Source organism: Camellia sinensis, chromosome 3 (assembly GCF_055761805.1).
Source record: "Camellia sinensis isolate YWXY chromosome 3, ASM5576180v1, whole genome shotgun sequence".
Classification (NCBI taxonomy): domain Eukaryota; kingdom Viridiplantae; phylum Streptophyta; class Magnoliopsida; order Ericales; family Theaceae; genus Camellia; species Camellia sinensis.
In genome coordinates, this window is record NC_138963.1 from 6,778,618 (window position 1) to 6,795,980 (window position 17,363).

The window sequence follows — 17,363 nt, forward strand, 5'->3', positions numbered from 1 at the left end:
ATCAAAACCGTTTTAGTAGAAAGCAAAAAAGAAAGAATGGTTAAAATGATGAACTAGGGGCACAGTTGAGTCAGGCGTTCTGTCTTTCCCCCGTCATCAACGTACTTGCCAGAAGAGCACGCTGCCCGCCGGAAGAAATAGCCGTGAGCTAACGATGTTGAGCATGAACCCACACCTTTCTATTTATCCATCAGTCACCCCGGGGAGGGATGAAAAATGAGAGATTGAAGAATAGAGAGGTGTAAGTTGAGAGAAAAGTGAGGAAAAGGGTTTTGAGAGAAAATCCGAGCTTGAGAGCCGAGTGATGCGAGAATCACAAATCAGAAAGGGTGGGAAACAATACCCAGATTGAACTGGCTCCTCGTGGTCCGAGGTCTCCCATCTTCGTTTACGCGTCTGTGTGTCGTGTCTCTTTGATTTGACGGTCTCGTCTTTTGTTTTCAGTCTTTTCCGAGCGCGCCTCGTTGTGTTTAGGTCGTGTACCTCTTCGTTTGAGTCCGCCCCGCTATGTTCAGTTGTAGGCTCGATATCCCGGTTTGAAAAACCCTCATTCGATTTCAAAAATTGCTTATGCTCAGAATGCTGTGCCGTTCTCTACATTTGAACGTGTTTCGACTCCAACCAGTTCCATCTTTGAGGTCCGTCTTGTCAGATTGGGATGTTTTGTTTAGAATTGCCGTGTGCAGAATGAATCGAATGCTGTGTTATGGGCTGTATGCAGGTTAATCCCCAACAGAGTAAGGGCTGTGTGTCCAGAATCAGGCAGGGGGTTGCTTGGGTTATTTTGCTGTTGGCTGTTTAGTTATCTGATTATTACAGCGCGAATGTTTAATTTTCAGACAACCAATCAATTCCATTTACATCGAGGTGTAACATGATGAGATGCGATGCAATGCATGAAATGTGTAAATGCGAACACTTTTTCAGATAAAAAGTCTGTTTCATTTACTTAGCTTTTCAAATGTACAAGTTTTGGAAACAAAAATCTGCCTGCGGCAGTACAAGGTAATCTATCTACCAACCGAAAAGAAAAGTACAAGAAAGAAAGAAAAGATAGCAAAGATCTGCATCTATGTCCAGCGACTCCAAGGGCCGTCAGTCCGTCCTAGTCCTCTTCCTGGACGAAGGTCCAGGGGCATCATCAGCGTCGTCGTCAGAGCCCGAGCTAGAATCGCCTCCGGTCTCCTCCTCCGATGACCCTGCCTCCGCCTCTGACTCCTCGTCGTCGTCATCGTCCGGGACTGGAGCTCGCGAGCTACTCCCGACGTGAGTACGCCGTCCCCTGGTACGGGGAAATATCCTGCCCTCCTCATCTCTCCCCCGAGCAGGGACAGAAGGTCTAGCTGGAGCACCTCCAGCCATGGGAATCTGGAAAGGAGGCTGAAAAGTACACAAAAAGGGAAATGCATCAGTATGCCGTGAGCAGTTTAACAGTGCAGAATGCAGTGTGTGAGTACAGTGTAAGAATGCCGTGAGCAGTTTATCAGTGCAAAATGCAGTGTATGAGTACAGTGTATGAATGCCGTGAGAAGTTTATCAGTGCAGAATGCAGTATATGAGTACAGTGTATGAATGCCGTGAGCAGTTTATCAGTACAGAGTTTAGTGCAGAATGCAGTGTATGCAGTGTTCAGATACTGTGAGATCAGTGTATCAGGTGTTGTGCCGTGCATCAGATTATGTAAAGCAGTGTATGAATGGTTTGAGGCCAGTGTCAGAAGGACATACCGGTATGCTGTAGACGGCTAGAAGGTCAAATGTCCGCTGGAGCATCCCCATCATCGAGGCATTCATCGCCAACGACTGACGGGTGTACTCAGAAGAAGCCTGCAAAAGTATCAGATGCATCAATATTCTGTGGAATATCAAGTAAACTGAAATGAATAACTGTACAAAATGCAGTAGAACATACCGGCGGAAGGTCGGGGACGTCAATGAACTCGTGACCAGCCGGTGGAGGGGCGAAGGGGATCTGATAGGTCGACCCACCCTGCCCCTGGAAAGTCAGTACAGCGGGCAGGGCAGGCCAGCCAGCTCCTCGTCCTCCCCGCGCTCCACCCCTACCACGGACCCGGGCCCTCCTCGAAGATCCAGCCCCTGCTCCCGCTCCGGCCCCAGCCGCCGATGCTACAGGCCTGGCCCCCTCTGCTCGACGGCCGCTCAAGGGACGCATCAGGTACGTCCGCACGTACTCCTGATAGTCGCCGGTGCCTCGGAAGCCGGCCTCCTCCCAGCCAATGGAGTAATCATCCAGCTGCTCAGTGGTCAGCCCCTCAGTCTCCCTCATCTCTGCAGGAGGGTGAGCCGGGACTATCTGCTCAGGTAACCCGCGGGTCTGGCGTAGAAAACGCTCCCCCAGGTACCAAGCCCGACAGACCGGGCCCTCTAGCAAGATCCGGAAACGCGAGGTCTCCTCAGCACCAGGGAACCGACCCCGCATCGCCGACGGCAGCGAAGCCCATGGCCGCCATGTGATCTGAAAGTGACAGACAGTTTGTTATCTACTGTTATTGAAATATGCAGTGGGAAAGCGAAGCTAAATGAACTAAAAGTAAAGCATACCTCGGCCGGAGTGATGGTGTCGAAATATCGGCAGAAGAAGCCGAACGTCTCCCGTGGTCGCCGGGTGCATCTCCCGTCAAAGCGACTCGAGAACGGGACAGCCGGAGGAGGCTCCGCAACTGGCACAGGTGCAAGCCTAGGGAAGTAGGCATAAACCCACAACTGCAAAATAGATGTCAGTATGACTATCAGAAAAAGCAGGATATACAGAATGAAGCAGAAATGGCAGAGCCGTGTGTTGAGCCGTGTATTGTGTGCAGTGTACAGTGTGAGCAGTGTACAGTCAGTGTAAAGCAGAATGTATGTGTGTGCCGTGTGTACAGTATACAGTGAGTGTAAAGCAGACCGCAGTGTGTGCAGTGTACAGAGTACAGAAAGTACGAGACAGGAATGAAAAAATGGAAAAGAAATGTACCTCCCAAGCCCGCCAGTAACCTCCAAGCAGCTGGCCGCTGCCACGAGAAGCCGAGCTCATATAGCCGTACAGGGTGGCTAGAGCGGCGCTGCCCCAGTCATAGTGCAAGATGTCCCGGACGTCCACCAGTGCGCTGAGGAGACAGAGAGGCACGGTGTTCGCCCGGTCGGCGAAGATAGTAGTCCCGAACAGGAACATGAGGAAGCCGCGGGCATACCTCTCCACGTCCTCCTCGGTCATCTGCACCTCCTCCCCTAATGCGAGCTGGACCCTGAACTGTGCCTCGAACCAGGAGTATCGGACGAAGCCTGGACGAGCTACCGGTGGCGCCTCCCCCAGTAGATGGACCTGAGCGGCGGTCCACTCATCCATGTCGGTGTCGAAGGGGATCGGATCACCCCCTACCCCAATGCCTGTGAGCATCGAGAAGTCATAAGGGGTCATCGTCATATCCCCCGCAGCAGAAAAATGGAAAGAATCGGTGGTGTCCCACCACCTCTCCGCCAAAGCGGCGAGAAGAGGTCTGCATGTGGAGAGCCTAGAGAGCCCTCGGCAGAAGGTGCCGAAGCCCGCTCGGTCCACGATGCGCTGGACCGCATCAGGGAGCTCGTCATACCACTCTCGAGCACCAGTATTCCCATACCCGCGAATGGTATGGGAACCCTCCTGCAAACAGAAAATGACAATTGCAAGACAACATTCAAAATGCAGTTGTGAAAAGACGGATATGGCATGTATGCAAGTTTGTCAGATTTAGGCAAATACCGGGTGCCGGTGTGCTTACAGTAAAATACGTGTGCTGTGTCAGCGTGTTTGGGTGTTTCAGAACAGATGTAGCATGTGTGCAAATCTAACAGATTCAGACAAATACTGGGTACCAGTGTGTGTGCAGTAGAATACAGTGGGTGCCGTGTGTTTGGGTGATTCAGGACTAGTGCAGTGTGTGTGCATGTGTCAGTCTCAAGCAGATATCAGTTGTATGTATGTTTACAGTCAACTACGGTCTACAGCATATCAGATTTCAGCAATTAGAGAATACAGCTAACTATGGCAGTTTTGTATCCTACATTGCAGAAAGTAAAGCAGAAGATGAAGAGTTACCTCGGAAGTGCCGAATGAAAGGTGGGAGGTAGGCTCGCGTAGTAGTAGCTCAGGGGCCGCGTACCTCTCAAAGCTCCGGAACTGACGCAGGCCGTCTGGGGGCAGAACGTGGATCGCCGGCCGGTAGGTCGCTGGGTCGAACGGGCGCTCGCTCAGTGGTAAGAGCTCGACCCCGGGATCCATCTCGTGGTCCGGGGGAGTCCCGCCACGTGGAATGTCGTCCGCCATGTAGAGAGTGGTGTGAAAATGGCCGAAAAAGGGAAAACCGAGCCGGAATGCGAAGAGTCAACTGAAAAGTCAACTCCCGAGAGGGTCGGAAATGGCCGGGAAGGCCGGAATGTGAAAAGGCACGAAAATGAAGAGGAAAGTGAGGGGAACGAACCCCGAAAAGGCGAGAACGCCGAACGAGGCACCGAAACGAGAATGTGATCGGTGGAAAATGTCCGAAACGCGAAGAGGATCGCGAATCCGACGACGAAACGGGCGTAGAACGCGAAGAAACGGGCGAAAAATAAGAGAGAAGCACTCTAGAGAGAGAGAGCAAACGTTTTCGGCGGTGGAGAAGTGAGAAAATAGGGCATGAAGCCCTATTTTATAACACCCAAGGTGAAAAGACAAAACTGCCCCGCACCAGCAACTGTTTGCCGGTCGGCACCTTTTTGTGCCGGTCGGCACTTTTTTGTGCCGATGGAATTGTTTTTGTGCCGATGGCCAGCCGGTGGCCTCATCTTTCAGCCGGTGGGGTTCCCACAGCCTTGTTTAGGCCATATGAGAAGTTCATGGTCTTCATAGCTCAAGAAAGTGCAAGAAAGTGCATCTCCGATGTTCAACCGGCCTCCGTTCTGACCGCGGGCCGTGTCTCCAGTGCGTGGCACTCCAATTCGTGCAAGGTGTATCCTTTTTGTATCCTTTTAAATTCAAAAGTTGCCCCATGTGTGTTGCACGAGTTCATCACACTACTTCTGTGCATTGCATTGCGCTGTCATGCGCCACACATTTGCATTGTTATGCGCGTGTCACATGCGTTGCAACACGCACCCCTTTGCATTGTCGTGCACATTTCTCATGCATCATCATTGCATTTCCATTCCATGCATTGTCATGCATTCCGGAATACGTGCGTTGTTGCGCATTCAAGCCCATTTACATTCCGTGTGGCATGCGTGTCACACTTATCATCGCACTGTTTTGTGCATTGTATTGTTCGCGCTGTTCTGCGCATCGCACTGTTTTGTGCATTTCAAAATTGTTCGCGCTGTTCTGCGCATCGCACTGTTTTGTGCATTTCAAAGTTGTTCGCGCTGTTCTGCGCATTGCACTGTTTTGTGCATTTCAAACCTCGCGCTGTACTGCGCATTGCACTGTTTTGTGCATTTCAAACCTCGCGCTGTTCTGCGCATTGCACTGTTTTGTGCATTTCAATTTCGCGCTGTTTTGCGCATCTCATTGCATTTTGCATGCATTCCATCGCACTGTCCTGTGCACTCGCGTTGCCTAACGCATTGCGCTATTTTGCGCATCATACCGTCGTGCAATACCACGGTCTGGCGAGACCTTAAACACGCACGGTCTGGCGAGACCTTAAACACGTACGGTCTAGGAGACCTTAAATCCCTGGGAGATGCGAAACCTCCGGTGCATTGATGTGCACGTTGTTTTTATTTCGGCATATGAGTTCATTTGCATCAACTTACGTTCCATACGGCGTGCGTGCCTCATTCTTGCATTGTCATGCATATTGCTAACAATATTGTACCTGTTAAGTTTGTTTTCTTTTCAGGAACGGTATTGTATGTACGGTTCATTTGAGGCTGGAGCGACCAGACGAACCGCACAGGTATTTTTCTGGTCTGGCGAGACCTTAAACACGCATGGTCTGGCGAGACCTTAAACACGTACGGTCTAGGAGACCTTAAATCCTTGGAAGGTGTAAGACCTTTAGTGTTCGCATTGTCGTACACTTCGAGAGCCGCGTGTTGTCGCGCATTCCATGCAACATGCATCACTTGCATCATTTGCATTTCAAAAAAAACAAAAACAAAAAAAACGTGCATAGTCATGCATACATTTTTGCATTCCGGTCTAGGAGACCTTAAATCCTCTGAAGGTGCAATTCCTTCGGTGTTTGTCGTGCCCGAACGACTTTTCGGTGGTCTGGTAAAGCTACCTGTCTGTGCTTGCGATGAGTTCCTAGAAGACCAACTGGGACGGTGGAAACTAGAGTTCGAACGGCTTATGCCTAGAACGCAAAGGTTTGGGAGTTTCGAGACTAAAGTCTGGTTTAAATACCCAGAGGTTTACCCTCGGCTTGAAATCTGTATGGAAGCCCCATAGGTTGAGGCGGCATGTCTACGCCTCAGTTCTGGATACTGAACCAACCTAGTATATCACCCTGTTGGTAAGATAGGGAAAGTTGCAATCATAGTCATTGCATCATAGTGCATTGTCATGCATTTCCATTGTAGCTTGCATGCATCCATTGCATTTTCCCCAGTAGGTCGCATTGCACTGCATTGTCACTGCATGTTGTAAATATCCACTCTATTGCATATTTGTAGATATTGCATTGTAGTTTGCATGCATTCACTGCATCGCCTTCCGCCTATGGCTTGCGCCTTTCCAGGTTGAGCTTGGTCTGGTATGTGTCCTTACATTTCATGTTAAAACACAGTTCTGCATGTGTATCGCGCCGATTCCACGTTGATATGTTGGTTGAGGGTTGCGGCACCTTTTCTGTGTTACACATGGCTCGTACGTGTGCATGCCTTTCCTAGGCAAGATTTGGTTTGGCTTGCGTGCCATATCCATTGTATCCATATCCATTCCATTGCATATTTGTAGATATTGCATTGTAGATTGCATGCATTCATTGCATCACCTTCCGCCTTTGGCTTGCGCCTTTCCAGGTTGAGCTTGGTCCGGTATGTGCCCTTACTTTTCATGTTAAAACACAGTTCTGTATGTGTATCGCGCCGATTCCACGTTGATATGTTGGTTGAGGGTTGCGGCACCTTTTCTGTGTTACACATGGCTTGTATGTATGCATGCCTTTCCTAAGCAAGATTTGGTTTGGCCTGCGTGTCATATTCATCCATTACATTGTAGTGTAATTTTTGCATCCGGCATTAGGATCGTAGTCCTTTCTCCAGCGGGTTGTTTCCCCACTTATGTCAATTCCACCCAATGCTTGTTCTTGCGTCTGTCTACAATACTCATAGTTCAGTTGACCGTTCTATGGTAGACAGACTTGTTACCTCCATCAATCTATTTGACATAGGTGTGGTTTCGAACCGTTCGTGATTGGATCACGATTCAAATGCTTTGCATGTAGCTTGCATTGTTTCAAATACATTGCATCTTCATTTGCATTGTTTATACATTGTTTTGTATATATTGCATGTCGTCTTGCATCCATTTTGCATTGTCATGCATGTTGCTAACAATATTGTACCTATTAAGTTTGTTTTCTTTTCAGGCACGATATTGTATGTACGGTTCATTTGAAGCTGGTGCAACCAGACGAGCCGCACAGGTATTGTATCTCCCGAGTGAGACGTATTGAGAATTCCATAATTCTCTTACATCCTTTCTGCATTGTAGTGTAGTTTGGTTTGCTAGCTTAAAATTGTCGCATGTTTGCTTCATTACAGCTTTCTTTGCATGATCATAAGTATGCTCGGCTCCGTGCATTGTCTTGCATTTTGCCCCTGCCTTCGGGCGCATACCTTATTTTGTCTTGTATGATTGTCTAAGTCTTCGGCCTTGTCAAAAATGGGTCGTCTCTGGGCTTTGACATTCACTCCCGTCATTGTTATGACTTTCGAGTTCTGTCAAAGAGGGGCAACTGTAGACACCCCATTTTTGACCGTCCTCAAGACTTGGACGTCACCGTTTGAACACTCGGTGATTATCCTTGTTTGTGTTCGGTTGGAGTTCTCGGAGGCCTCGGCTCGCGCGCCTTGTCTCAGGATCTCCGAACTTGACCTTTTAGTGTCTGGTTTTGCACCAAACACTTGCATCCTGCCTTGGAAGGGCAGGGTGGGGCTTGTAGACCATCCCCACCCATCACCGGCAGTGGCTAGATGCCACCGGCTGGTTTTTGCTGCCACCGGCAATATAGTTTGCCGGCCGGCACTCTTTGTTGCCGGTCAGCACTATTTTGTGCCGGTCGGCACTTTGTTTGGCCAAGATGGCATTTTTTGCCAGCCGATTGCTGTTCATCTGCTTTTGCAGATATTTTTAGACAGCTGTATAGCTTTTGCTCCCCTCCATACACGTGTATGGAGGGATCTCCCTCTTGCAAAGCTTGTCTTGTAAGCTTTACAAGAGGCATATAGAGAGAAGCTCTCTCTAAGGCAAAAGGGAGAGCCTTTAGACATTTTTGAGGAGAGAAGACAGAGGAGAGCTCTGGTTTTTCCTAGGGTTAGGGTTAGATACACTCACCTATCTCTCTTTTCCTCTCATTTTGTACACTAGGTGTTTTGTGTCTCACTATTGCACACAAACACCTAGTGTTTCACCTTCCTCTTGGAGCTGAGGTTCTAAAGAGTGTGTTTTGAAGTTTTTGTCTTGGATTCAAGCTCAAGGAGGCCATTGGAGCATCTTTGTTGAAGAAGGCATCAAGGGTGAGATTCTAGTCCTTTTTTTCCCCATTCTTGCATCAATTTTCTACTAGTCTTAGAGCTGTTTTTGTGATTATTGTATAACATAAAAAATTTCTATTTTTAAGCCCTCTTTATTGTTTATTAAGAGTGTTTTGTTGTTTGAGGGGTGTTGACCACCCTTAGGCCTCAAAAGGCCTCATTTTGAGCCATTTTGTGCTAGCTCCGGGATTTTGGTGTTGAGGTCTCTTCACCACTGAAATCTTGAGGGATTTCAGTGGTGAAGATGATGCTTTGAAGTCCCAAGAAGGAGAGGGCCACCCCCTCTCCTTGTTGTCCTTGAAAAGGACCTATTTTGGCCTCTTAAGGAAACCTATGCTTGAGTGTGTGTTGAGCATATTTGGTTTGTTTTTCATGCTTATATATCCATGATATAACATGATTTCAAGTTGGTTTTGGAACTCCATGCATGTTTAGCATAGTTGCCATGTAATGCCCTATTTGTGCCTTAACATGTTCTAGGTTGTTAGCCTTTGTTGGAGCATGTTTTAGGCTTGTATTTGTGAAGTTTATGTGCTTATTTTGACATGTTTTAGCTCTGTCCATAATCGTTTGGGTTGATCTTTGCATGCATTATATAGATCCTTTGTATTTGGGCTTGTTGGCCTTGAGTATGTGCATGTGTAGCATGCCATCTTTGCATTGTTTTGGTGATTTGGAATCATCCTACATGCTATTTCAGTCCCATTTCCATGCTTGTTTGATTACCTTGCATGCCTCTTTAATGCTTTGAAAGCATGTGTTGCAATGCTCCATGTTTTGGTCATGGTGTATGCCTTTGTATTTGGGCCACTTAGATGCCATCTAAGGAGTCCTTTGGCCTTGTTTTAACATGCTAAAAATCTGTTTTTAGTTGTTTAATGCACGCCATGTTTGGTCATGATAAGTGTAGTTCAATGCCTTATTGATTTGCCTTGAACACTTGGACTATTTGTTGCATGCTTGACTTGATTTATAACTTGATTTGGCATCATTTTATAACATGATTTTAGGGCTCATGTTGCATGCTAATTTGTCCATGTTTCCTTCTTTCAAGTGTGCTTGAATGTTGTTTGATTTATGCTTAAGTGTTGGTCCTTATGTGCATGTGTGTGTGCATGCCATTTAGCCCTCACCTTTTAGCACAATGGCTACTGTTTTAGGCCTATTTTAGAGCTGCCTAATTCATGTATAAGTCCATCTTGCCATCCATTTGCATTGCCCTATGTATGCTTGCATGATTGCATAAGTGCCTTGCCATGTCATGTCGCATTCCTAGCTTGTATGCCTAGGTTGCATTGCATCTTGCATGCATGCCTTGTCCCTTGACTTGGGTGATAGGGATTGGGAGTTTTGTTTGATTGGTTTGCATTGCATTTGAAACCAAAGTTGCATACTTGGTTCTTTGGGCCATCATGCATGGAAATGCGTGATTGGTGGTCCAAGAACCGAGGCACATGTCCCTTTGAGTCATTACAATGATAAGAGACATGGTTGGTGCATACATGCCTTGAAATATGCTGCCATGCCTTGTTTTGCCCTCTGTTGCTGTGAGTTGCAGGTTCTACAGGAATACTCTGCCGACCGACAGTGTAATGTGCCGATCGGCACTATTTTCTCTGCCGACAGCTTCAACTTTGTGCCGATGGCCATACAACACTGCCGGTGGAAATTTCATCTAGCCGGTGATGATCCCCTCTGTCCAAGGATGTAGTCCTGAGGTTTTGACAACCTCCAGAGGAGGAAAGGGAGGAAAACAGAGGCAGCTTGCGCATGGCGGCGCGCTTCTCGAGACATTTTATTGTTTTCCTAAATTAGTTAATTTGTTAATTAATTAATTTGTAATATTTAATTAGCTTGCGTAGTTAATTAATTTGTAATATTTATTCGGTCCCTCCGAGCGAGGGCAAATCTGTAATAAGTGTGTGTGGGTGGTGTGTATGTCTTCCAACCTCACTTCCTTCTTCCCTTTTACTTACCCGCTTTAATGGTTAGTATTAGGGCACGTTTAATTTAGCATACCTTATGCTATGCATGTGTGCATCCATGCATTTGTATTACATGCATTAGGCTCGGTACATCACGCTAACTGCATTAGTACTTCAATTCCGAACTGAATATGTGTTAATTGTGCATTTTCACATGACATGTCTAGGATTAGCCGAGCCTATCTTAGCGACATTTTGTATGCGATGCATTAGGCACTTCACATGGATTTGGATCATGCATGTTTGCTAACAAGTTCTTTGTTTTGGCACGGAGTACTATGTAAGTATTTCCGCTTTAGCATATCGCATGAGTGTGAATGTTACCATGACAGCATGCTTAACATGTGGCTAGATGCTTATGTGTTAAACTGTTTTGAATGCCTGTGGGTGAAGGCCGGATTGTTTGAGTTGGAAAAACTCGTTGAAATCCGTATTTTAGCCTACTTACGAGTAGCAAATTCCAAAGCATTTTCAAACCAAACGGATATGCAATGTTTATTTCCAAATTAGGCAATCTAGTCTATACTTGTTTGCTGTGCGCATAACATAGTAATTCTAGGCTAATAAATGGAATAAGAACACGTAAAGTTTTCAAAAACGGATATCACGGTTAGTAGAGGCCGGTCTTCGGACCGGGCGAAAGGGGGTGCTCATAGCTGACCTTCCCCGATCGTACCCAAGCTCCCGAGCCGAGACAACTCCGGTGATGACGGACACGTGGCCTTCGGCACCGAGTCAGGGTTTCCTAAATTCTCCCATTTAAAAATATTTAGGTGGCGACTCTGTATCTGGCAAAGCAGTCCATGTTTGGCACTACTTTTTCAAAAATCTGTTTCTCAAAACGATTTGCCAGATTTGGACTCTTTGGTTCAGATTAAGAACCGTGACACAAATCGAGTCCGAACTGTAGCACGAGGCCCCCTCCGCGGGCGCTGCTACAACCAGTTTCAATAGTTTCAGATCGTGATCCGTTATTTGTGGCAGAGTTTTGGGAGAGCTTTCAGCAAGCTTTGGGTGCTAGGTTAGACCTGAGCATGGCTTATTATCCTCAGACAGATAGGCAAAGTGAGCGGGTAAATCAGATCTTGGAGGATATGTTAAGAGCTTGGGTCCTCAATCTTGGCGGTAGTTGGGAAGAACACTGGCCATTGGTGGAGTTTTCTTATAATAATAGCTATCACTCAAGTATCGAGATGGCACCTTTTGAGGCTTTGTATGGAAGGCCATGTCGATCACCTACTTGTTGGATGGAGGTATGAGATGCGTCGTTGTTATGGCTAGAGTTGGTGAGAGAGACCACGGAGAAGGTAAACATTATTTGGGAACGTATTAAGACTACACAAAATCGTCAGAAGAGTTACACTGATAGAAAATGTAAAGGGATTGAGTTGAATGTTATAGATTTTGTGTTTTTGAAGGTCTTGCTGATGAAGGGTATCATGCGGTTCGGAAAGAAGGAAAAGTTGGAACCTAGATTTGTGGGACCATATGAGATCACTAAGATTGGTAATGTGGCTTACAAATTAGCTCTACCACCTGCTTTAGCTATGATTCACAGTGTGTTCCATGTATCTTTATTGCGGAAGTGTGTGCAAGACCCTTCCCAAGTAGTATCACCAGAAGTGTTGGAGATTAGTGACGATCTAACGTATATGGTGTGACCGGTTACTATTCTAGACCGAGATGTAAAACAGCTGCGGTGCAAAAAAGTGAACTTGGTGAAAGTGCAATGGAGCGAGGATGAGAACGATATCACTTAGGAATTAGAAGAGAAAGTTCGACGTATGCACCCATAACTTTTTGTTTAGTACTCTCTCCTATCGAATCTCAGGACGAGATTCTTTTGAAGTGTGTAGATTGTAGCGACTCTAATTTTTCGTAAATCGTTATTTATTATTATTTGTTACTACTTTATATTATTTGTGACTTTATTAATTGTGTGGATTACGTGGGAATTTAATGTGTTGTTTAGTTAATTTAATATGATATTTAATTAGTTTAATGTGGTATTTAATTATAAATAATTAATCCAAATATTTATTTTTATATATATTTCTATATAAAAAAAGGGTGTTATATGTATTGATTTTATAAAGAATATTTATATATGTTGTAATTATTTAATAAAATAAAATACAAATAATGTCAATTAGGTTATAACTATAAGAGGCAAAGGAAAGAAAGAAGAGAGAGAGAGAGAGAGAGAGAGAGAGAGAGAGAGAGAGAGAGAGAGAGAGAGAGACTTTAATCATCAAAAAGAGAGGGTGTGCCTGTGCGGGTGAGAAAATCAGAGAGAAAGCCAAGAGAGTGAAAGAGTGGTGAGGTAGTGAGAAAAAAAAATAAAGGGTTAAGGTTTTGTTTTGGTCGCTTCATAAATTCTTCAAGTATTTCTTTGTTCTCAAAAAAAATATTGTGAATGCAAAACCCACTTCCCTTGATTTATGTTTAATTCATTGTTTTTATTTATTTGATGTTGGTTTGATTTTGTGTTTGCATATAGATGATGGATTGATTTTAATTATTTTGATTAGTTGTATATGCCATGTTTAGGATTTTTATATGGATTTATTTATAGTTGTAATCACACTCATGGATATATGAAATTAAAATAAACTCGGAACCCATAGATAAATTCCTTATACTCCACCATGACTCCATGGATTGTTGTTTTATTTGAGTGATGGTGAGAAAGAGTGTATAAGAAAAAAAAGTGTGGATTATGAGATTTAACTCACGAGTGGAAGATAGATTGTGTATATATATATATATTATTGCCTCGTTCTCATGAGGAGACAAGTGCATTGATTTACACATATACGTATGCACTAACCATCCGGGGAATGTGAGTCAAATTCGGGACGATAACCCCATGCAAGTTTGGCTTCAGAGCGGTGTTAGGTATACGGGAGGCACATGAGATATATGTGTAAGCCAGAAGTGAAGGGCAGAAGCGGTGGAGTTAAAGTACAAAGAATTAAATATGAGTTTATTAGTATAGTGTGAATTGTATTGATTTGTACATCTTGAAAAATAGTAAACGATCTTGATAAATTATGAAATTTGGGTAGAGGCATGTATATTTAATTCTAGACAACTTTTGCATTTTAACTTAGTACTAAAAAGATCGATTAGAACTTGTAATCGGATAATCTTGGTTATAGTAGTTTTTATTTATTTTAGCAATACAGATTTTAAAGGCTGTTTTAATTCACGAAACGAGCTCATTTTTATTGATTTCGCGAAAACTAAAGTAAAACATTATTCTAAACATTTTTAATGTTTTCAACTTTTCCCAAAAAAATCATTTTAGGACAGTTTCTCTTCGTTTTCAGTTCTAGATTTTTTTCGATCGAATTTCGTTTAGGTTCTTCTATTAAGTTTTTCTCTCAACCTAGTCAATTTCTACTAAATTCGTCCATGTTACCTTTTAGAAAATTTGATTCTGTACAACTTTTGTTCTTTGAATTTTGGTTATTTCGAATTATTTAAGCACAAAAAAAGCATTTTTATATTGCTTCAGCAATTTACTTATGTTTAAATTATACTAACTCTATTTTTTTTTTTTTACAGAATGATGGGTCTTACTAACTTTTTATGCAGGGCTAACCCATCAAATTTTTATGTTTATTTTGTTTTATTTTGTTCATTTTATACTCAATTTATATTTAGTTGTGTACAGGTAAAAAACTAAATGTTACCATATGTCGGGAAACTACCTCTTCGTCTCGATACGGGTGGAACTACTTGTCTTTTCCTGCAATAATAATTAAATGTATTTTTGTTTGTGTCTAGTGGACACATGGTTGTCAAATCTTGTACTCATACCAGTATACTTGTATACTGACCCGTTTTGTGTTTTGTCATCTCGAGTGCGTTCTATTTATGCGCAGCCGAGCTTCCTTTGCAAGATTAGTTGAGGCTACAGTGGTGATGAAACATAACTATAGTTGTTGGACATGTGGCTTGGACTTCATTTTTTTTCTTGAGCTTAGGGTTGATATTAGTTTATGTATTTATTTATTTTTTTATGACCATAGTATTTTGACAATTTGGTTTTGTGGATTATTTTTCAAATTTACATTATTTAAGTTATTTTGACTAGTTGTTGCTATTTTAATGTTGGAGGTATTAGATAGTTATGAAAGTATGGTGGATGGTTTGGTTGGCGTTTTGTTAGTTTTTTTTTTTTTTTTTCCCTTGTTATCCTTTGAGCATGGAAATTTACTTAAACCTTATAGGACGAGAACATTTAGATTTTGTTTCACTCCTAGGATTTGAATGATAGAATATTGATTGGTGTTTAGTCCTAATTTAATATTTAATTGTTCGAATTTTGAGGCGTAACACATAACAGCCTGGAATCGACTTTCAAGAAACATTTGCACCAGTTGCACGACTTGACACCATTCGAGTTCTCATTGCTTTAGCAGTTCAAAAAGATTGGTCATTGTATCAACTTGATGTTAAATCTGTGTTTTTAAATGGAAAATTGAAAGAGGAAGTGTATGTTGAACAACCCCAAGGGATTTTAATGAAAGGAGATGAAAACAAGGTATATAAATTGAAGAAAGCATTGTATGGGCTAAAGCAAGCTCCAAGAGCATGGTATAGCCAAATTGATTTCTATTTCATCAACAAGGTTTCAAGAAGAGCAAGAGTGAGCGAACCTTATATGTGAAAAATCAAGGTATGTCAATTCTTATTGTTGTCTTGTATGTTGATGATTTGTTATTTTCTGGTAACGATGAGATAATGATTGAAGAATTTAAAAACTACATGATGAAAAGATATGAAATAAGTGACATGGGTTTGTTGAATCATTTCTTGGAATTGAAATCTATCAAGTTGAAGATGGAGTATTTATTTATCAAAAGAAATATGCTGAAAATATTTTAATGAAATTTGGCATGAGTGGTTGTAAGCCTATGGCCACACCACTAGTTGTGAATGAAAAACTAACAAAGGAAGATGGAGAGAAAAAAGTCGATGATTCGTTGTATAGAAGTTTGGTTAGAAATTTGTTGTATCTTACAGCTACAAGGCCGAATATACTGTATGTTGTAAGTTTGCTTTCTAGATTTATGAATAATCCCAGCCAAAATCATCTTGGTTCTGCAAAACGAGTTTTAAGATATATTCGAGACACAACCAGTTATGGTATCAAGTATTGCAAAGATTCAACTGTGAAATTGTTTGGTTTTTGTGAAAGTGATTGGGGTGGCTGCACTAATGATATGAAAAGCACTTCCGGGTATGCATTTTCCTTAGGTTTTGGAGTATTTTCTTAGGCATCAAAGAAGCAACAAAGTGTGGCGCAATCATCTGCAGAAACTGAATATGTTTCAGCGGGTTTGGCAACTTCCCAAGCAATTTGATTAAGGAGAATACTTGAAGATGTTTGCAAAAAGCAAGAAAATGGTACATAAATTTTTTGTGACAACAATTTAGCCATTGCCATGGCTAAGAATCCTCTTTTTCACAGTTGCACTCGTCATATTGCAATTAAACATCATTTTATTCGGGAAGCAATTGAAGAAGGTGAACTGCAGCTCAAATTTTGCAGGTCAGATGAACAAATTGCAGATATATTCACTAAGGCTCTTCCCAAAAAAAGTTCCAGCATTTCAGAGAGTTACTTGGAGTTATGGAGCAGCACATTAGGGGGGAGCAATGTTGATGTGATGTGCTTGTTTAATTTTGTATCCAAACAATCACTTATGCTTATTTAATTCTAGTTATGTTTTGGGTTAGGTTTTGTTAATTAGAGTTAATGTATGTGGAGGAAATTTGTCCACATGTTTTATTGGTACTTGAGTTGATATAATTTCGGATATAAAGCTTGTAAGGAAAGCTAAGAAGTTAATAAAAAATTCTGCTGAAGAGGCTGTTAAAAGTGACCCCTATTTTCCCCTGTTTTGGTTCTTCTTCTTCTCTATTTTCTATAGGAAAAATCAGATATGATTTTGTGTGTTTTAGATTGATTCCTTTGTAGTTTAAACACACATTTGCTTCCAAAAAATCCAACAATCTTAAATAATTTAATAGGGTGTACTGAAAAATTGAGCTCGCTTAAATATTTTTTAAGTATAAATAGAATTCCCCAATAAAGAAAAAAAAATTACAATCAAACAAGCCCTAAAATAACAATCAAACCGGCCTTCCTGAATTTGAAATCCATTGGGCTTAATGGGCCAGATTTCAATCACAACTTGCACTTTTTTACTCTGCCAAGTAGGATTTGGAAACGAAAAATAGGGTCGTCAACATAATAGATACACCGATTGTTAAGTGGGCTAGCCCAAGACAAACCATTGCCCAGCCCATGACCATCATTGTTTCTCTCTTTGAATGGTAGAGAGGACCAAAAAAGGTCATTGTTTAACCCAAGGCATGTACCGCACTTGGTAAAGGTCTGGGAGTTAAGATTTCAGGTTTCAAGTTCGAAACTTTTTAGGTCAATCTCTTAGGCGTAGCACAATTGGTGAGGAGATTAGCATCAAGTTGTTACCGCAACATTTGATGTGGCTTTAATGCTTCCCACTGTGCGTCTTGACTTAAGTGAAATTTGTTTTGGGAGATCGGCGCAAATTCTCAAGTTATAGTTTTCGACTCAAAACGAACAATAGGGCAGCTTGGTGATCTTTGTAAGGAGCACTGC

General features: G+C 42.8%; 1 protein-coding gene across 1 annotated transcript; it reads right to left on the bottom strand.

Moving 5' to 3' along the window:
* Window positions 1–919: 919 nt before the first annotated feature.
* On the bottom strand, window positions 920–5,718 carry LOC145820889 (protein MAINTENANCE OF MERISTEMS-like). The gene is made up of 6 exons (XM_082917572.1): window positions 5,683–5,718; window positions 2,977–3,642; window positions 2,562–2,723; window positions 1,912–2,475; window positions 1,728–1,826; window positions 920–1,380 (listed from the first exon to the last, which is right to left on the bottom strand). Exons 1-6 carry the CDS (start codon window positions 5,716–5,718, stop codon window positions 1,096–1,098), a joined length of 1,812 nt encoding a protein of 603 aa, XP_082773698.1. The 3' UTR covers window positions 920–1,095.
* Window positions 5,719–17,363: the final 11,645 nt, after the last annotated feature.

Excerpts from the sequence above, each read along its gene's own strand:
- LOC145820889 (XM_082917572.1), bottom strand. The coding sequence starts at position 5,718 with ATGCACCGGAGGTTTCGCATCTCCCAGGGATTTAAG. Across the intron at positions 2,476-2,561 it reads ACACCATCACTCCGGCCGAG|ATCACATGGCGGCCATGGGC; the intron begins GTATGCTTTACT and ends TGTCACTTTCAG. Across the intron at positions 1,827-1,911 it reads ACGTCCCCGACCTTCCGCCG|GCTTCTTCTGAGTACACCCG; the intron begins GTATGTTCTACT and ends ATACTTTTGCAG.